The sequence below is a fragment of a genome, unplaced genomic scaffold, assembly GCF_019419815.1.
Source record: "Pyrus x bretschneideri cultivar Hongxiangsu unplaced genomic scaffold, Pyrus_bretschneideri_v1 Contig40, whole genome shotgun sequence".
Lineage (NCBI taxonomy): Eukaryota > Viridiplantae > Streptophyta > Magnoliopsida > Rosales > Rosaceae > Pyrus > Pyrus x bretschneideri.
Window position 1 is genome coordinate 4,135,541 of NW_025999724.1, and position 21,645 is coordinate 4,157,185.

At 36.5% G+C, this 21,645-nt stretch overlaps 1 protein-coding gene and 2 long non-coding RNA genes across 4 annotated transcripts in view; 2 read left to right on the forward strand and 1 right to left on the reverse strand.

Annotated features, from left to right (window-relative positions):
- The window catches only part of LOC103934484, a 58,498-nt gene extending 45,668 nt beyond the window's left edge, over positions 1–12,830 (forward strand). The window contains exons 1-3 of one of the 2 annotated variants that reach the window (XR_007251435.1): positions 10,501–11,201; positions 11,898–12,225; positions 12,359–12,830. This is a non-coding gene — a long non-coding RNA (uncharacterized LOC103934484). Of the gene's footprint in view, positions 1–10,500; positions 11,202–11,897; positions 12,226–12,358 lie in introns of those variants that run through there. The other variant, XR_007251434.1, reaches the window with a different exon arrangement.
- A 4,155-nt stretch (positions 12,831–16,985) lies between these two features.
- Positions 16,986–17,651, forward strand: LOC125469063 (receptor-like protein EIX2). Its single transcript, XM_048565960.1, has one exon. It carries the CDS (start codon positions 16,986–16,988, stop codon positions 17,649–17,651), a length of 666 nt encoding a protein of 221 aa, XP_048421917.1.
- A 463-nt stretch (positions 17,652–18,114) lies between these two features.
- LOC125469118 lies at positions 18,115–20,335 on the reverse strand. The gene is made up of 3 exons (XR_007251437.1): positions 20,070–20,335; positions 19,176–19,351; positions 18,115–18,745 (listed from the first exon to the last, which is right to left on the reverse strand). It is a non-coding gene; the product is annotated as an uncharacterized LOC125469118 (long non-coding RNA).
- Positions 20,336–21,645: the final 1,310 nt, after the last annotated feature.

The following is a 21,645-nucleotide window of genomic DNA, read 5'->3' on the forward strand; positions in this document are numbered from 1 at the left end:
TACTTGGGCACAAGCAAAGATGGTCAGACTCAAGGGACATATATTATTGGTGGGTCCGCTTTCAGGTGGAATTTCATTACCTTTGTAGGCGAAGTACCAGTCTACTATGGAATAACAGAGGAGTCATTTCGAGCTAATGGCAACAAAGAAACAGTTATGTAATCTTACCGTTTTCATAGAATGTGATTACTAGCAGAAATTATTAATTCTACACCATTATATATAAAAAAAAGAGGATTTCATTGATATTTTGATCAGTTGAAATGGATGTAATGTTTTCTTTAGAATGGCTTATTCACCTTGATTCTTCAAAAGGGATCAGTGGACATTGTAATATTAGAATGGATGTAATGATTTGATCAACTGAAATTTATGCCAGAAATTTTATTACAGAAGGACGGGCTGTTTGAGAAGTATCTTTATTGGAGATATGGTAACATTATCTTAACGTTGGACCATACATCTACTAGGACATCAACTTAAAACAGTTGCAGTGTGTCGAGTGTGCATGCAAGCCCAAATGCAAACCCAGACCAAGGTAAGCCATTTGTTGCCATGACTCTTTCCCTTGCAGCTCTAGTTGCAGCAGAGCCCTTTAACAATCAATAATGAGCCCAAAAGTTGGATATTCCTCTCTAAATATATGCTTCTGCACAAGGGTACTGTGGACACCCAACTATAAAGATAAATACTTAGTTGTTCATAACCGTTCTCGAGTGCCCAGAGACAATTCCTGAGTGTCCATTGAATCAGCTTTTCGTAAGGAAAACAGCTAGACACAGTCAGACTCATTCACAATCTGATAGATGTCCCCCACCTTAAGCCATTTGTCGCCCCAACATACCAGGGCATAGCGAGTTGGCTATAATAATATGCTTCCCCTTGAAGTTGCACCCAAAGTTAGAATCCCTTTCTATAGTTTAGATTAGATTAGCATATTGCTCGAATCAGAAAAGCTAGATGTAGCCCCAAACTCAAGCATCATGATGGACATGAAGAGCATGATTCTGCTCTAAGCACTTGTCCAATAAATATTGATCTTTTTGAGCATAACATCCCACCAATTGAGTGCCTTGCTTTTAAAGGGTTTAACTTCATCCCATTGAGTGATTTAATTATCACTTTTGAAATTTGTGGTTTTGATAAAATTACTTTACACTAGGATTTCAATCCGTTGTTGAACAAAAAAATAAAAAAAGTAGTTTTGTGGAAAGCAAATTTGGTGGTGCCTCAAAAAGTGTCATTTTATTAATCAAAGTATCTAGTGAAATTATTGTATAGCGAGTATATCCAATAGGGACCCTAAATGAGGTTTCATAACCCTATAGTCCCTAAATATAGGGACAAAGAGTTTTTTATGGGCCAGAAAAGAGGTCCTCAAATTATTCCAATATGTAAGGACTCTTCGGATATCTCAAAGAAATTATCAAATGCGAGGATCGTATGTAGAAACTCGTCGAATATCTAAAAGAAATTATCAAATGTGAAGACCGTATAAGGACTAAAAGAGTGAGCCCCAAGGGTGATTTTGAGTGGGAAGCAAACCTAACCCACTTGATAATGCTTCACATCAGCTTATCTCACCACCAAATTGATGCAGTCAGTATTGGGCCTCACACCACACTAGTAACATCTTTGAGGTCTGGGTTAGGTTCACCTGGCATTTTAGACCCAATTCGTTAACCTATCCAACTCACTTGTTAAAATTAACATTTAAGTGAATGTTTTAAGGGTTGGGTCGTCAATGAATAAACCTGTTAATCACTTGTTTTTTTTTTAGCATCTCCAAATGAGATGTCAAATTTTGAACATAAAATTTAAATTTGACAACGTATGTGGCATTTTGACATCTTTTAAAGTTTTTATTGTCCACCCGATATGTCAAATTACATTATTATTTTATTATATTATAAAATAAATCATTAAATTAATAAAAACTGAATTGCAACATTAATTGCAAAAGGGGACCGTTTCCCTTATATATTAATCAGGGCGTGTTAAAAAAAAAAGAGGAGTCAACAATAACATTAAGGATGCTATTTCGCTACTGAACATTTCAGCAGGAGGTCCTGCTTACACCCAATCCCCGGGTGGACACGTAAAATTTGGACACGTGTCCACCCGGGGATTGGGTGTAAGCAAGACCTCCTGCTGAAATGTTCAGCAGCGAAGTCTTATTCTAACATTAATTGCAATGATGATTAAACTAATAAAAAATTAATAAAAAAACATTAATAATTAATTTTGAAGCTGCTGTCAAATTTGTCAACAACTCTCTTATTGCCAATCCTGTCATCACCACATAGGATTTGACATTTCGGTTGGAGAATATTAGTGTGGTCTTTTTTTATTGTTATAGTTTATGTGGACATTTTTACGTTTCATTTGAAGATGCTCTTACAAATCATTTTGGTCTACCCTCAAAACCTGTCAATCGAGATTGGTTGTGTAATTTCAGTAATAAAAACAACGATAGGCGCGGAGCAAAGGCCGTTGATGAAATATGTGGTCTACGAAGCGTTCAGGATTGAGCCGCCGGTGCCGTTGCAGTACGGAAAGGCAAAGACGGATATCCTGATCGACAGCCACAACGGGGCGTTTAAGGTTAAAGAAGGGGAGTTGTTGTCCTGATTTTCGAGAGAGCCGATGAGTTTGTTCCTGATCGGTTTGTAGGCCAGGACGGGAGAACCTGTTGAAGTACGTGCTGTTGTCGAACAGTCCGAAAACGGAGAGTCCGACAGTCAGGAACAAGTAGTGTGCTGGTAAGGGCCTTGTCGTGTTGGTTTCAAGGCTTTTGGTGCTGCCATTGCTATGACATCACTGAAAAGAGCTAGCTTCTGAGTTTTTCGTTTTTTATTTTTATTTTAGGGGACTTGTAGATTTTTTTTTGTAAGTGGATAATTGGTATACATTGCAATGCAAATTTTTTTTTTTTTTGTTTAAAAAAATTGTTAATGGGTGAAATGGATGATCTATTAGTATAACGGATTGAGTTGGGTGATCTATTAGCTTAATGAATTGGGTTTGAGTGATCCGTCAATTTAACGGTTTGATTGAAATCGATGCAAACCTAATAAAAACAACCCGTTTACAGATTTAGGGTTTGGACCTTGTACTGTTATTTGTAATAATTTTTTTTTTTAAATTTTAATTTGTAAGACTTGGTACTTCTTCAATGAAAATGTTTTCTTTGGCATTACTAGCATATGAGCATACACAAAGTGTGTGAATAAATTTTTTATTTTTGTTTTTGAAATAGAAGGAAAGAGGAAGAGAAAGCAGAGAAAGCAGCTTGTTCGTTTTATTGGTCATGCAAGTAGAGTTACTAGGTTCAAATACTCTAAGATACCTTGAACTACCAATTTTGTTTCTGCAATTCTTCCTATCATGAACTAGAAGATAAAATGTAAAGATCGTATTCTGACTGGAAATCTAACACCAAACAAAATTTCGTACGAAGCTACGTTTAGTAATTTATTTTAACAGGTCAGATAAAGAACATCCTATTGAAGGCCAAATTTCGATATCGGTATGAACATGAAAGCAACTCTTATCAAATCTCTACTTAGAATTTCCCATTACTGTCATAATAAGAACCTAACCTATGAATAACACTCAATTGTGGTTTGAAGTACTTGTGCTTAAAAGCAGAATCCCCCCTTTTCTTTGAATCTAATGATTCTTGCATTTGGTCAGTCCACATTTGGAGCGAGAGCAGCAGTGGAACAAAATCATTAAGAAGGCTAAATATATATACAACAAAACTTATTAGATATGATTAAACTACTACGACGGTGTAGATCTGAGTGCTTCTAATTGGCACCCAACAGGTACGGTATCACTGAAAACCCTTGTAGTTAACTACCCTCAATTTTGGGGCATGAGAGATTGATATTTTATGAAGTATCATTCACCATGAAAGGCACTAGACAAAAGTGTAGCTCTCTCAAGTCCTCACTAATAACAAATTAGAGTCACGTCCCTTTCCCAAGTTTTCAAATATTTCTGCTTGGTACAAGGTTCAATATTAATACAAACAACGAATCAGTCGATGGTTAGATACGAGCTTACACAAATAGCTCAGATTGAGCCCAGTGAAAAGAAGATAGCACATGAATATATTGCATACAAGACTGCCCCAAAATATAGATGTGTGAATATTTTAAACAGTCAAACTATGCTCCCCGGGTGAAGTTGGGAATATAATGCTTAATTAGAGAAACAGAGGAGAGAACTAACCTAAGTTTCTTTCGGAAGAGGAGTCAAAGGAGCACCTAATGATTTTGGATTTGGTCGCTCTCAGGGTTTAGATTGTAAACATCGTGAAGCCAAGTGTGCCAACTCAGTACCATCATCATTAGAAAGCTGTCCTTCCAAGCAAGAATCTGTCAGCATCTGAAGATTTCTGTCTCGAATCAGGTCTAGGGCCTGATACATAATGGTCAACCACCAGATGAATAAATTTACTTGTGTTTACATATCATAAGAAGGATAAATTCTCTGTCCATTCCAAGGGCCGAAAGGGCAGCACCCTGAATATAAGATACAATGTGCCAAACAGGGGAAACTACTTGTGCTTGCATTGCATCGTTGAGAGCTTCCTGAGGCTTGTCACTCATGAGATAAGACAAACAACGCCGGGCAAAAATTGTTGGAGAAATCATTGTTTCAACATCAATGAACTGCAAGCGAAATAAAAATGTAAGCGATGATAACAAATACAGATAAAACAGCAATCAAGGATTTACTAAGTTTTTTTTTCCGGTTTTGTTCTTTTTATTGGTCATGCAAGTAGAGTTACTAGGTTCAGTTACTCTAAGGTACATTAAATTACCAATTCACTCTTTTCAAATTAATAAAATTGTAAAATTAGGAACGGGTTGTCACAGCATTGCCAAGATCTTGAAAGCAAATCTCGATAGGCCAAAACAAGGGTACCTAAAGGATGATTATTGCCAACAACTTGCAACACCAAATGAACTATGACTGCAGAGTCTAATTCCACCAATAATTTATAATTAAAATGCAATGATGATGGCGTTTGAAAAAAAAAATTGGTTTGTGCGAAATTACATTATGTTCATGATTTTATTTTGTGGTGGAAGACCAATTTGTTCATTTGTTCATTTGATAATTTACTACCTTGAAATTTCTTGGTTTTCAACATTTGGTACATGAAATTTTTTTTCCCAAGGTCATACCTCAAGTCTTAATTTTGGGACAGTCTCATACATTTGTTAAGTTTTCCGTCAGAACCTTCAATAACTGATGACCTGGCACTCAATTGGACAATGATTGGGTGCCACGTGTCAATATGTGCCACGTGGCCATTAAAAAAATTAAAATTAAAAACTAGGGTAAGTTTTCAGTTTATTACTTTGAAGTTTTTTGGTTTTTCAATATTTCATACATTAAGTGTTTTTTTTCATCCCAGTCTAGCACATAAAGTGATAATTCTTAGATAGTTTCATGCATCCGGTAAGCTTTCTAATAAAATAGCAGTTAACTTGTGAAATGATGTCCATGTGGACAATGACTATGCACCATGTGTCAATCTATGGCCCACGTGCATATTAAAAAATTAAAAATTAAAAATTAAAAACACCAAGTTCCTGGCGAGTTTAAAACTCAACCTGGGCAAACTCGACCTTGCTGCCCGCAACATGTTGACGCAAAGATCGAAGCGGGGTGTCGAATTTGAAACAACAACACTAGGAGAGTCACCTTCAATACGGAGGTAACTCGCTAGGAACTCCATAATTTCAACCCTTCATTTTATTTTAAATTTTAAAAATTTTAATATCCATGTGGGGCCTAAATTAACACGTGGCGCCCAGTCATCGTCCATGTTGGCGCCACGTCACAGGTTAACTACTGTTTTAACATAAAGCTTAATGAATGTATGAAACTGTCCAAGAAGAAAAAAACTTATGTATGAAATATTAAAAATCAAAAACTTCAAGGTAGTAAATTTAAATTTATCCTAGTTTTTATTTATTTTTAATTTTCTTAATTTTCAATTTTTTTATGTCCACATGGCACCTAATCATTGTCCACATGGGCACCACATCATCGGTTAACGGAGTTTCTAACGGAAAACTTAACGGATGTATGAGTCTATACCAAAATTAAGACTTGAGGTGTGACTCTGGGATGAAAGAAACTTTATGTACCAAACGTTAAAAACCACGAATTTCAAGATAGTAAACTGAGATTAACCCAAGATATTATATATAGTGAAAATACGATACTTATGAGATGAGGATAAGGTTTTTGAGATGAAAATCATCTTGGGGAATTTTAATCCACACAAAGGGAAAAAAGAGTGTTGCCACATCAAAATATTACATAGTTTTATTATGAATATAAATAATTATATCAAGTCGCTCTTCAAACCATTTTCGATTTTGTGCAAAAAGATATTAGTCAAGGATTTAAAGAAAATCCCCCTTTTTGAGTTGCTTCACTTTGATCCTTAATGTATTTTCATCTCAAGTTTGTCAAAAAAACAAAAAAATTGAGAACTGTTATTACCACTCTAAAAATTCTATTTTGCATTTCTCACAAGTAGGGGTGCAACACGGGTTGGGTCAACCTGAATCTGCTCATGCCCAACTCGATTTCAAACCTAATAAAGAGGGTTAGAATGAAGTACAAACCCACTAAAACCCAACCCGACCTCAACCTGATTATTTATTGGGTTGTACGGGTAGGTTCGATTCCTTTTTGTTTGGTTTTTTGCCGAAACCCAACCGACCTCAACTCGATTATTTATTGGGTTGTAGGGGTGGGTTCGGTTCCTTTCTGTTTGGTTTTTAGCCGAAACTGAAAATCGAACCGAAGTTACTATTCGGTTTGATTTTTCTTTTCGGGTTGGTTTTTTTAATGTATATTTTCAATAAAGATAACACCGTTGCATGGCCACTTAGTACTACTGACACACCCTGACCAAAATCAAGGCATGCTAGTCGTCACGTGAGGGTGACGTAGCCATGTGTGCGATGCGGAAATGATAATGATATAAAGAAATGTGAATAACTAAGAACCAAGCTAACTAATTTACACTAAGCAAATAAAAGTGCAATCTCGATATTTAAATGTGGTTACACAATAATCAGAGCATAGGTAGCCAAAGTGCAATCCAGTAGGACAAATACTAATTATACAATACTAGAGGTGGTCCTACATTAATGATAATCTGTCAGAATCGCCATCAATTCCTCGTAAGCCACCAAATAAGCACTCCTACCTAAAACTTGGAATGGCGCAAAACAAAAAGTGTGAGTGGGCAAAAACAAAGCTTTTCAAAATCATTTCACTTATCAAAAGTAATAACCCCTCATTGTAAAACCTGTATAATTTCCTAGAAAATAGAATACATACGTATATCAAAATCATGCTCGGAATAGCAAAATCCACATATATGCCATGTCAAATATCTCAGCATAAAATATGTAAGCCAGGTGATATAAATTAATCCAAATGATATGTCAGCCGGAGTCACTTAATATGACATGTACGGCTGAATTTATAGCTCATCCATCTAGGCGGAGTCACCTAATATGACATGTATGGCTCAACCAATACCTCAACAAGTATGCCTGCACACGAGTCGAAACCACCTAAAATGGTTTGTACGACAGGACTGGGTGTAAATAAATACGCTCAAATGCTACGATCACGTGAAGACTGTGCAAATGATCGCGGATCACCTACGAGTCGGAACCACGTATAATAGTCTGTACGACAGGACTGTGCACCTAACTTGGATCCAAGGTGAGTGTATGATGCGGGAGGTGAACGTCACGTGAAGGACTATGCCCTGACCACGGGCGGGAGCACTAACATCGGGGTGCAAGTTTATGAGCTATAATATATCTCAACATAATCATGCAACTCACATCCATAATCTATAAACTCACCTGGCACTTACCTGAGCTTTTGTAGCATCAAACATAAATATGTGCAACTACTAAATGCATATTCTAAGTATAAAATATTTGGCATGGCATTTCAAAACATAAGTCCATTTAAATGAGTTTCTGGGAAAAAATACCAAGCATATATATATACTGAAAACCAAAAGCCCACTTACTGATATGTGGCAGGATCGTAACCCCCGAGCTTCGCCTGACTGCACTTGTCCTCTGGAAACGTCTCACCTATATGTGAAACAACTATTTTAACGTTATTTTAAGCAAATAACCAAAACTAGGTAATAACTTCTCATACGTTGCTCAATTGGGGTATTTGAAATACCATTGTGACCTACTCAACCCCACGAACATCCCCATATTCTTAGAATAATTTTCTAAGTTCCCACGTGCCCTCATGCACCAGTCAAGGCACAGCCACATGCGCCGCCCACGTACCTGGCATACTGACGGATTCCCCAATGGCGTTAAGGAATATTCCGTTAAATAATAGCATATGCCGTTAATTTTACTTGACGCCCTTAACATATTCTGTCAAAATTGAAGAAATATTCTCCTTCTTCTCCAATGGTTCGCCGGATTCCGACACCAGCCACCACTGCACTTGCCGGTTTCTGGAAAACTTAAAATGTGAATATCTTCGCCATTCCTCAACCAAATTTCATGAAATTTGTACCAAAATGAAGTTGTAAACGAGTAGAACTAGTTCTTACCACTTTTACGTCCTAAACCCAAAGAAAAATGGCTGGAAAAATCCTTGAAAAACTGGCTATTCCTGCAATCCCACAACCAAGCTCATTTCGGCATCCAAACTTAACCAAAACTAGCCTAACATGCTAGAGAAGATGAATTCTTACCTTCTTAAGTCTTAAATCCAGCTAATATCTTCTCGATCACACAGAAGAAAATTCCACTCCTTGCCAGAGCTCGGGCGTCTCGAGTTCTACTAGTCTTTTCCTCAAACCAAAGGCATGGCTCGACTCCAAGGCTTGCAAGGAGTTCAAAAAAAACCTCTACTAGCTCGATTTGTGAGAGATGAAGTTCGTAGAGAGATTAGACGTACAGATTGTACGGATGAGGAAGACTCGAGAGAGGGAGAGAGAGAAGTCTATACATGTGTGTGCGCATGTGTGTGTCCGGATTGGGTATCCATATAAAATCCTTAAGCCCTAATTGGGCTACCAATTGTAGGCTAAGATTCATCCAAAACAATCCCAAGCTTCAATTGGGTTCAAAGAAGTAGGAAATGAAAATAATTAGTCCATTTTCTTAGCCCAATAATACATTCACAACCCAACGCTCAAGGGTAAAATAGTCATTCCACGCTATCGATGATAAAATATATTATATTTTGGGACGGGTTGTCACAACTACGGTCTAGCAATATTCATTTTCACTTGTAAGTGAGAAGTTTTAGGTTTGATTATCGCCAAAGGCGAATTTGAACCATATTATTGTTAGTCCACTGTGAGACTTAGCCCACTCCCTCACCCCTTAGTGTAGATAATATCGTTTGTTCAAATAAAACAGAAAAAACACCGTTGCATGGTACACTATATCACTAATGTATGCATTGTTGAAACTTCAAAAGAAGGCCGAATCCTTATTTATTCCATTACTAAAAATAAGGTAAGATGCATATATTCCAGTACTAAAAATGATAAAACAACTATCAAAAAATTATACCAATAATTGTATCAAGCTAAGCTTACATTACATGGATAACCAAACAAAACAACCGGGCAAAAGCCTTATTCAAACATAAGGCACCGACCTCAAATAATTATAACGCAAAAACTAAATTCTAATAATTATATGCAATGGGAAATTAACATAGAATCCATTTCATACCGTTTATTAGTTAAGCAATTGGCTCCTGCCAAAATCCATTTCATCTTAGGCACTGGGCAATAAAAAACAATAACAAAATCCTTAGGTTAATTGCATATGTACAGAGTGTAATGTATTAGTTAGTAAGGGTTTGTTAAGTATCATAATACTCGTTTAAATGGGTTTATAATTCGGTTGAGTTTGGTTTAGTTCGGTTTCCGAACTTTTGAAACTGAAACTAAGCCAATATAATCTAGTTCGGTTTATTTCAGTTTTGGTTCGGTGTTCAGTTCTATTTTTTTTCGGTTTCAATTTTTCGAACCAATCTCTATTGGGTTGGATTGATGCTTTGCTCGTCCATGTCAACCCAAACCCAATCCAATTTCTACTCAAATTGCTCATACACATATTGCTGGTCCCACTTCGTATTATATAAGCTATATACAAGTTTGGAATGGCTATACTTAAAGTTTGTTGTTTGCTTTTTATTTGAACAATGTGCAATAGTATTGCTTTTTGTTAAAATATTAATATTATCTTGTCATTTAATTTCAACTTTGCATGGTTGAAACTTTAAAATGCGTATTTGCTATTTGGTTTATTATTTTCTATAGATTATGATGTGTAAAATTGAATTTTAAATAGTTCTGCATGATTTGGTTCAAAATTTGAGATCTATTTTATAAAATAATAGGGTTAAAAAGATTGAATATGATAAAAGGATAATACTTGGTGACTGTTCAGTACCTCATCAAACCAAACATTCTCTTTCTCCCTCATCGAACCTGACGCACCCACAACCCCTCTCTTCTCCCGTGATCCCAATCCCTAATTCCTGCGACCCACCAATCCCTTTCTTCTACAGCGACTGCGATCGTCGTCCTCCGTTATGGACGATGGCGATGATTGCGACCTATCATCATCAATTCGGACAGTCCCTCTCACCATTTGATCGATGATGTTTGTGCCTTGTGGTGACGAGCAAGATCCTGAAGCCACAATTTCTGCCATTAGTTAATTTGGATCTCCATAGTGGTAACAATCAGTGCGTGAAGAAGAACAGAGCATGAATCTCTTTTTTATAAAAGTAAATCGTATGAGTTCAGTTAGATGGGTGATAGCTTTTTGTGAAAGAATTTGCAATGGTTTTGCTTGTCTGGAACTGTCAGTACCCAAGTACTATCCTTGATAAATTTAGGCAAACCCGAATTCACTTGAGTAAGCCCGAACCCAATTTAAACCCGAAACCGAATAAACAACAACAATGGAAGAAGAGGCAAAGCCAGCCGTGTCCACAGCCACCCAAGTCCTCCCATCCCCTCTGAGCTCCGCCGAAGTTCTCCCTGTATGGCCTCCGCCGGTTTCTCTTCCTTCCAAGACCAAGAAGAGACCTCTTGAAAATGATGCCCTTTTCTCCAACTCATCCACTCTCTAAAAGTTAAAAACCCATCTCCCAAGTTTTGCATCTTTATGTGAATTTCTTGTGAATTTTGAAGATTTTTGTGATCTGGGACCGGGTTTTCTCTCTATTCAATTGTGCATTTGGGTTTGTTTGGATTCACAATTTGAATGTCTTTAACATTTCTAAATATTTCGTTTTCTATAAAAAGATTAGATAAATGTATAATCTTTGTAATTCCGCCGCCTTGTACTTGCATTTTAGGCGCCCTTAGTAACTCTGCCTTGAAAAAAAAAAATCGTCTAAATAATGAATTTGATGGAAATGTCTGTTAGTAATGATTGAGATGGTTAATGTTTTCGGTTGCAAAATTCTAATATTTGAACTATTAAGTGAAGAATGAAGGCAAGTATTTATGTTCTCCAGTGAATTCAGGTGTTTCTATTTTGTATTAAGTGAAGCTGTCCAAATTAGTCTTTATTAATGTGTTAAGTGATCGTTACGTAATCTGTATGCCATGGGTAGAATTTAGAAGTTGATTTGGTCCTTTTGAGACTGCAGAGGATAGGCCTATGGGAGTTAACTTGGTTTGTAGATTGTTCATCTATCAACCTTGTCATTGTAATCATTCTCAATCAATTTCTTTAAATCCTGCTGTTGTGCGCTGCTTCGTTTGTTTGCTACATTAAATGAAGTATGGATGGAGTAACTTTTTGTTTTTTGTCATCTTGAAGGTTCTCCGGACCCCTGACTTTCGAACGTGCAAATCATCCGAAGAAATTCAAGATTGTCAGCTCACCAGGATTTTGATTTCATCTTTTCACACAATGGCATATATTTATCCCTTGAGTTTAATATGATAAAGCTGAGCTGATTTGTTAATCTTAAAATAGTGGTTTATTAATATGGTACTTATGATTACATCCGACCTTCATTCACGTGCTAACTTGGTTTATTAATCTAGCATTCAGATGGCCTTCTGCTTCCTTTACTAGGAGATATCTGTCTCACTCATCTTCTTATGTTGACGCATGGTTCTGTCCTGAGTTTCTTGAGCTCCATGTATGCCTTCACTCCAGTTTTTGGATTCCTTTAGACACTTTTGAGTTCAAGGCTTTTTATGACGGAGCCAATTGCATGAGATGTTGTTTGTTACTTGTGATTTGCTTATGATTATGTATGTTGCAAATTGCAGATGTGAAGCTGCTGATGGAACTTTGCAAACAGATGATAGCGGAAACAGTTTCGGCCATAAGAAATAAGAATGCGCCAGGTGAAAAGCCCCAAGATACAAGGGCTTTTGGAAAACCATCAGAAAAGAAGTTTCCATCAGGTGTAGCCAGCGAGAATCAGCGGGCTGAAGATGGTTAGACTCAAGGGACAAATATTGTTGGTGGGTCTGCTTTTGGGTGGAATTCCATTACATTTGTAGGTGAAGAACCAGTTTACCATGGAATAACAAAGGAGTCATTTCGAGCTAATGGCAGCAAAGAAACAGTTCTGTAATCCTACCGTTATCATAGATTCTGATTTCATTAGAATGGTTATTCACCTTGATTCTTGAAATGGGATCAGTGGATGTTGTAATATTAGAATGAATGAATGATTTGATCAACTGAAATTTATGTAGCAATTTTATTACAGAAAGACAAGTTGTCAGAGTAGTATATTCGCTGGAGATATGGTACTGTTATCTGGACATCGGACTAGGACATCAACTTAAAACAGTTGCAGTGTGTCAAGTGTGCATGCAGGCCCAAATGCAAACCCAGACCAAGGTAAGCCATCTGCTGCCATGTTTCTTTCCCTTGCAGCTCCAGTTCCAGAAGAGGCTTTTAACAATCAACAGTGAGCCCCAAAAGTTGGATATTCCTCTCTCTCTCTCTAAATATATGCTTTGCAAAAGCCAACTGAACTTTAATACATTTTTTCTTCTAATTGCAGCTAAAGGCAAATCTTATTTTAGTGCTTGTAAATTTGGATCGAGAGAGGGAAAAGACAGAAGAAATAAAACTCACATAAAAATCAAAGAAATGATTAAAAAAATAAAAAACCAAAATTAACAAAATCAAAACCTGCCCCATTTTCTACCTGCACGAAGGCCGAATACACAAAAGTCCAAATTGCCAAATTCCTTGTTTCTAAGAGAGAGGGGCCTCCCAAATTCCCTGATTTGTCTCGAACCAGGCCCCTCCCAAATTCCTTGTTTCGATTCGAAGGAGGATGAGAAACCGGCCAGTCCAGCGACAGAACTGATGACAAAAAGCAGGGTCAACCAACGGGATTGGGGATTGGGGATTGTGGGTTAGGGTTCTTCTTGGGGATTGGGTGAGAGAGATTTTCGGATAAAGGTGCAAATGGTGACTAAGTTGAAGGAAATAACTCATTTATATACGAGGGTAATTAAGTCATTTCAACGTGTAAGAAAAATTATATTTCTATCCTATTGTTTGTTGTGCATGACGTGTGCATATTCGGTTTGTCCTATTTCAATCCTAAGATTAAGAAAATTGGTCATTTTTAACAATTTCTCAAATTTTTAAGCTTACTTATGTGATATTAAGTATGGCCATTGTAGTAACTAGTAAGGTTTTAATAGTTTAAAATTATCAAACTAACTGACTTATGTGCTTGGCATTTTAAACACTAAGAGGAAGAGCGTTTGTAACAAATATTGGATTAAACGTTAAGGTTTTAGTAGTTTAAAATTATCAAACTATTAGTGAGGTTTTAGTAGTTTAAAATCCAATTCCCACCACCGCCGCATATTTTTTCACATTTTCACACTTCTAAATGAATTATTATGAGTTTTTAATGTGCTTTGGCATTTTAAATTGCTTTGTATTTTTAAAGTGCCTTGAAAATTTTTAAGCTTACTTATGTGATATTAAGTATGGCTATTGTAGTAACTAGTAAGGTTTTAGTAGTTTAAAATTATCAAACTAACTTTTTATCTTAATGGGTTGAAACAAATCATCCACATGTAAACCCGTTAACGACCTTATTAACGGGTAACCCAATAACAACTTGATTAGTTATTTTATTGATTCAAAATCCGTTGTTTTTTATCGTGGAGGGTCCCACTCTAACTACACCGATATTGTCCCTAACTTTATCACCTGTTCAATCTGTCAAGTGTGGGGTTTTACCGCAAAAGGTCTCGGTATTAGTTAGAGTGGGGTAATCATATTTAAACCCCATTGTTTTCTTTTCACCCACCGATGTGGAATTCCAACACTTCCCCTCACGTGTAACCCCATTTAGTGGTTCACATGTAGAGATCCATACATTGGCAATTGACACTCAAAGGTCGGCTCTATGTTAAGAGTCCATACTTGTTTTCAATGGAACTCAGAGGCCAACTCTCTGTTAAGAGTCCTGACTTGTTTCCTTCTTGGTGACAAGCTTGTTGGCTTGCACGGGCTCGAACCTTGGCTCTGATACCATGTTGAAATTTTTTTAGATCGACAGGCTCGAGGGGTCCCACTTTAACGACATCGACATTGTCCCGAACTTTACCACCTCACTTGCCCAATCTGTCAGCTGTGGAGTTTTACCACAAAAGGTCTCGGTATTAATTAAAATGGGCTAATTATATTTAAAACCCATTGTTTTCTTTTCACCCACCGATGTGAAATTCCAACAATAAGCTCATCACACAGTTCCCTGTTGATCAGCACACATCTTTTGAAGTGGAGGTTCACAGTGTTGTGGATTTCCAGCCTAAACAGAGGGATCAAAACTTTGGAGCTGAGTGCCTATTGGAATTTTTTCATAAAAGTTGTTGCATGACAAGTCCAAGAAACAAAAACTATCTATCCGAGCAAGGCTTGCTGGAATTCTGCCCAGTTTCTGGTTTCTTGACAAATATAAAAAAGTTTTTACAGAAGAAAAGTATGCCTTACAGTTGTAGTCGTTAAAGGTTAAAGCAGAGTCACTTGTTCATACATGACTGGATTGATATACAAAACACTGCAAATTCTGTCAATGTCATTCAATGACAATTGAATAATGGGTGTGCGGAAATCTCACTTCATAAATTAGACAAAGACAACTCGAATGATCAGGTATTGACTTGACTTACTAATTGAATAATTCATATAGATAGTGGTAACTACAAAGTAAAATCGAATTTTTCTTTGTGGACGAATAGGAAGTGTCATTGTAATGGGGAAATTTATGGACCAAAACCCTTTGGTAGTGGCCCTCAACTACCAACAGACTTCTCTTCTAGTATTGAATCGTATCAAACTTGCAACAAGTTATCGATCAAGTTATGCAAAAAAAAAAAAAAAAAAAGGATAAACCAGTTGACTTAATCAAGAAGGATATTCCATTTTAACCAATTCGATAGTTTTTATATTTTAGTTTCAATTTTTTTTTTCTTTGGGTAAGATATGGAGGGGAAATATCGGGGAGGAATTTTTAAAAAATGTATATGGAAGAGTAACAAAATAAAAAGTAAGAATGATTTCCGCACACCTTGAAATTCAGAATTTGCCCCATTTTTGTTCTCATAATTCCTAGAACTTCTAATTTCAGTGCTAAACTGTGATGATGTTTCGCTGACTGCTTTTAATAATTAAATGTTCATATGGAACATCTTGAACATGCTATACTGACTTGCAGTGGTGAATCCATAATTTTAACCTTGGGTGGTCCCAGTATAAAATATTCAAGGATTTTGTAGATGGAAATAGTGCGCAACGGGCAAAAGATTTTTCTCTATTTTCTAAGTGAAACATTTTGTCGAGTACTTTTTGTATATATGGGCGGTATTGTTTTGTTCTTTGAAGATTAAAGGTCTTGTAAAATTTTCAGTGTCAATTTTTCTTGACATCTAATAACTTGAAAAGTCTTTCTTGAGAACAAGTAGCAAGTTGGCTATAGCAGTCTGCTTCCCCTTGAACTTACACTCAAAGTTCAAATCCCCCTCCTCATAGTTAGTTTAGTGGGGTCTAGCAAAATGGGTCTGTATTTTCCAAAATGGCTTCAAACTCAGAATGAGTATTCATACCTCGATATTTCTAATGCTGGAATTGTGGATGTCCTTCCAAGCTGGTTTTGGGGTACAACTTGTAACGTGCAACTTATCAGTCTTTTCAATAACCAAATTGGAAAAATGTTTCCAAATTCAACAACGAATTTTACATATTACCCTGAAATACATTTGAGTGCAAACCAAATCGAAGGTCCAATTCCCTCAACTCTATCGCATGTGTCATATTTGGATCTCTCTAGTAATAACATTTCAGGGTCAATTTCTATCTTGTGTGAAGCATACAAGAGTTTAATGTTTCTTAATCTCTCAAACAACAATCTCTCATACAAGAGTTTAATGTTTCTTAATCTCTCAAACAACAATCTCTCCGGAGAACTTCCACAATGCTGGACACATTTTGACCATCTAGTCATGCTTGATTTGAGTTACAATGCTTTTTTCGGCAAAATTCCATCCACAGTGGGCTCACTATATCACGTGGAAACATTGAAATTAAGAAGCAACAGATTTGTTGGCGAGTTTCCTTCATCCTTAAAGAATTGCACCAGTTTAAAAGTTATTGATGTTGGATACAATCAATTATCAGGACCCATACCAAAATGGTTAGGGGTCAGCCTTCAGAAATTGGTTGTCCTAATGCTTTCCTTTAATAACTTCAACGGAAGCATGCCATCTGAACTATGCCGTCTAACAAACATTCAAAACTTGGATGTGTCTGCGAATAACATCTCTGGAACAATACCAAAATGCCTCAGCAATTTTGCTGTTTTGGCACAGAAGGGAAACTCATCTCCAACCCTTCAACATTCGTACCTAAGAGATGATACTTTCTATGCAGTTAATTATATGGATGATGCAACATTTATATGGAAGGGAAGAATGTACTCGTACAAAAACACTTTTGGGACTTGTGAAGAGAATTGATTTCTCAAGCAATAGATTAACGGAGGAGATTCCAAGTGAAATCACGGATCTTGTTGGGTTAGCTTCTTTAAACCTGTCGAGAAACGGATTGACAGGTGAGTTACCTACAAAGATTGGAAAGTTGCAATCATTGGATGCCCTTGATTTGTCAAGAAACCAGATAGATGGCAGAATTCCAACAAGCCTTGCTCAGATATATGGTCTTAGTGTCTTGGACTTGTCATACAATAACTTAATTGGCAAAATTCCAACTGGCACTCAGCTCCAAAGTTTTGATCCCTCTGATTATGCTGGAAATCCTCAGCTGTGTGGACCTCCACTTCCAAAGATCTGTGGTGATCAACAGGAAACTCCAATCTTGAGCAACGAAGAAGAAAAGGATGATCCTATAACATGGGGATTTTACATCAGCATGGCGCTTGGCTTTATTGTTGGATTTTGGGGAGTTTGTGGCAGTTTGGATTTTGTGAGGCCATGGAGATACTCGTGCTTCAGGTTCTTGAATGTCTTGAATGATTGGTTTTATGTGAGGGTGATTTCAATCAAGCAGCACTTCAATTAAGCAATGGTATGTAAATGTGATTTTATTTGTCTTTCTTAAATTTAAGCGATATGCATGCATCTATTCGTAAAGTCTTTCGGATTAATTTCACTGTCTTCTTCAAAACTTAATTGCATGTACTTGTTTATTTTTATCTACAACGTCTTTTGAGACAGTGTAGATGGCTTCACTTCACTGAAAGAGCTTTCATGGACCATTATCTGTACAAGTTTTCTAAGTATTGAGTTATCATAATAAAGAACTTTACTACTAAATCTCCTTGGCAGATGATTTGTTAGTGTTAATTATTTGTAAGAAGTTTACTACTACATTTACTTTATCAAGACCTTTCTGCAGTATATGTTTTGATTCATGATATAAACTAAAGAAATTCAGTTAATTCTGGACTGCACATGATTGTTTTGTTCGTCATAAATTTTATTTCAATGGATTGGTTGCAGTCTTGTGCATATGTCTATCAATGATCAGACAACATTTAACAAACTAATTATTATTAAAATTCATCATAAATAATACACCAGGAATCCTATATGCTTTCTACACACAAATTACAAGCTTCTGAATGACATCCTCCCTACCAGTGTTTTTTACAACTTTCTATTTTTCTTTCTATTTTGTCAAAGTAACTCATATACTCGAATCATTTGATGCACAGGAAATCAAATCAAATAAAACAATTCAAATACAACATATACTGCTGGAAGATGACAAAATCTAATACCGTGGAAATGATGAAGCTTTGGCTCCAGTGGTTTTAAACCTTATGATCAACGACTATATAAGCTGAGAGCCAAACCGAGAGAAGTGGCAAACTAGGCACCTTGTTGACCAGCCTAGATTTTCACTTCTGTCCAGCTGCTTTGCTCCTTTAGGATTCAAGCATAGTACCCTCCGTAAGTGCTGCTTGAGCTTCACCATCCATTCCAAGGGCCGAAGGGGCAACAGCCTGAAGATAACATGCAAGTGCCAAACTGGGGAAACTACTTGTGCTTGCATTGCATCGTTTATAGCTTCCTGAGGCTTGTCACTCATGAGATAAGACAAACTACGCGGGGCAAAAATTGTTGGAGAAACCATTGTTCCAAACCAATGAACTGCAAGTGAAATAGATCCGTCAGCAACGATAACAAATGCAGAGAAAGCAGCAATTAAGGATTTACCAATTTTTTTTTCCTTTCAGTTTTGTTCCCTTTATTGGTCATGCAAGTAGAGTTACTAGGTTCAGATACTCTAAGATACCTTAAATTACCAATTTTGTTTCTTCAAATCTTCCTATCATTAATTAGAAGATAAAATGCAACGATCATATTCTGACTGGATATCTTACACCAAAGACCAAACAAAATTTCGTGCGAAGTTGTGTTTAGTAAATTGTAATTTATTTTAACAGGTCAGATAAAGAACATCCTATTGAAGGCCAAAATCAAATATCGGTATGAACATGAAAGCAACTCTTATCAAACCTCTACTCAGAATTTCCCACAAGTATCATAATAAGAACCTAACATGTGAATAACACTCAACTGTGGTTCGAAAGTCCTTGTGATTAAAAGCAGAATCCCGCCTTGTCTTTGAGAGTTTCCAAACTGGGGAAACTACTTGTGCCTGCATTGCATCGTTGAGAGCTTGTCACTCATGAGATAAGACAAACTACGCCGGGCAAAAGTTGTTGGAGAAACAATCGTTTCGACATCAATGAACTGCAAGTGAAATAAAACTATAAGCAACCATAACAAATGCAGATAAAACAGCAATCAAGGATTTACTAAGTTTTTTTCCGGTTTTGTTCTTTTTATTGGTCATGCAAGTAGAGTTACTAGGTCCAGGTACTCTAAGGTACCTTCAACTACCAATTTTCGCAAAACACGTCGTTCCTAACTGATTAAAAATGCTTCTCTCTACATTCAGGGAAGAAAAGAGAAAGTGCTCAATTATCTACAAAGCATAGCGGTCCAAAAGCATTCCTAAATCACATTTTCTCCAGCTTTTTACAATCGCAACTTTGGCTTCGTCCTAAACAATCCAATCTAAGTGATAGAAAGATCGCTTTGGGTGTCTTGAGCAATCAAATACCAAAATATTTGTAATTACAGAGTGGTAACTACACAAGCAGAGAAAACTACCCAAAATCTCACTCACATTATCATTTTGCTAAAAAGACAAGAACAAAATCGACAAAAAGCGAAAACAAAACATACCCAACTAGTCCAGTTACACAACACACCTTCATTCTACAACTAACAATTGTAAATCAAACCCGAAATGGAAAAACCCCCAAATTTGTGAGCTCAAATTGCACACATGAGAAATTAAATTGTGAACCCAAATATTAATTTTTCATTTTCTCGCTACCCTTTTCGTAACAGGATCAAAGTTTGAATTCTGAAGATGAAATTGCGGGAAGAAAAAGGAACTTACAGGGTCAAGAGCGTTGGGCTCGGAGCCGTAATCAGCAGTCAAGAGGAAATAGGCAGCAGTGCAGTGGCCACCACGGTCGTCCACCTCTCCAGCCTTTCGCTTTGTGAGTTAATCGCGATGCTTTTGCTTTCGCTTGGATTCTCTGGAAAGAAAAAGGGTTTAAAGATGTAGACTTTTGAGAGTTGGTTTTAGAGAAAGTGATTAAGTTTTAAGTGAGGGCTTTCATTGTTGGGAGGGGAAGAAAGCACAAGATGGAATTGGAAGCAAAATGGGCTTTTTCTTTATTTTATAGTTTACTAGATTCAAATATAAAAGTTAAATATATATATATATATATAATATATGAAAAGGAGAGAAGTGGGAGAGAAATGATTTTTTTGATTTTTTTTGAAATTAAAATGCGATTATGAGGAGGTTTGTAAAAATAAGTTGAGAACTACTATTATTACTTAAAATTTTTCATTTGCACTCCTTATGAGTAGGGATGCAACATGAGTTGGGTCATGCCCAACCTAATTTCAAACCCGATCGAGAGGGTTAGAATGAAGGAAAACTCGTCCGAACCCAACCCGACCTCATAGGGATGCAACATGAGTTGGGTCATGCCCAACCTGATTTCAATCCCGATCGAGAAGGTTAGAATGAAGGAAAAACTCGTCCAAACCCAACCCGACCTCAACCTGATTATTATTTGGTTGTAGGGGTGGGTTTGGTTCCTTTCTATTTGGTTTTTTGCCGAAATTGAAGTTACTATTCGATTCGATTGTTTTTTTAATTTTTTCATTCGCTTGACTTTTGTTCGGTTTTTTATATATATATTTTTTCAATAAGTACTAACACTGTTGCATGGTACATTATATCACTAATGTATGCATTGTTGAAACTTCAAAGAGAGGGCAGATGCATATTTATTCCATTACCAAAAATAAGGGAAGATGCATATACTCCAGTACCAAATAAAACACCTGGGCAAAAGCCTTATTCAATCGTAAGGCACTGACCTCAAATAATTTTAATGCAAAAACTGAATTCTAATAATTATATGCAATGGGAAATTAACATAGAATCCATTTCATACCGTGTCTTAGTTAAGTAATTGGCTCCTGCCAAAATCCATTTCATCACTTGGCAATAAAAAACAATAACAAATCCTTAAACTAATCGTACAATAAAAAACAATAACGAATCCTTAAACTAATTGCATATGTACACAGTAATGTATTAGTTAGTAAGGGTTACTTGTGTATCATAAAAATCGTTTAAATCGGTTTAGAATTCGGTTCGGTTTGGTTTAGTTAGGTTTCCGAACTCTTGATACCGAAACCAAATCAATATGATCCAGTTCGATTTGGTTTTTCTAATCCGGTTCGGTTTTTCTTTGGTTCAATTTATTTCGGTTTCAGTTTGTTGTTTGGTTCGGTTTGTTTTCAGTTTTCGATTTTTCGAACCCACCCCTTTTGGGTTGGGTTGGGTTGTGTTTGCTTGTCCATGTCAAGCCAAATCCAATCTGATTTCTAACCCAAATTGCTCATGCATATATTACCCGTCCCACTTCATATTATAAACTAGATAAAAG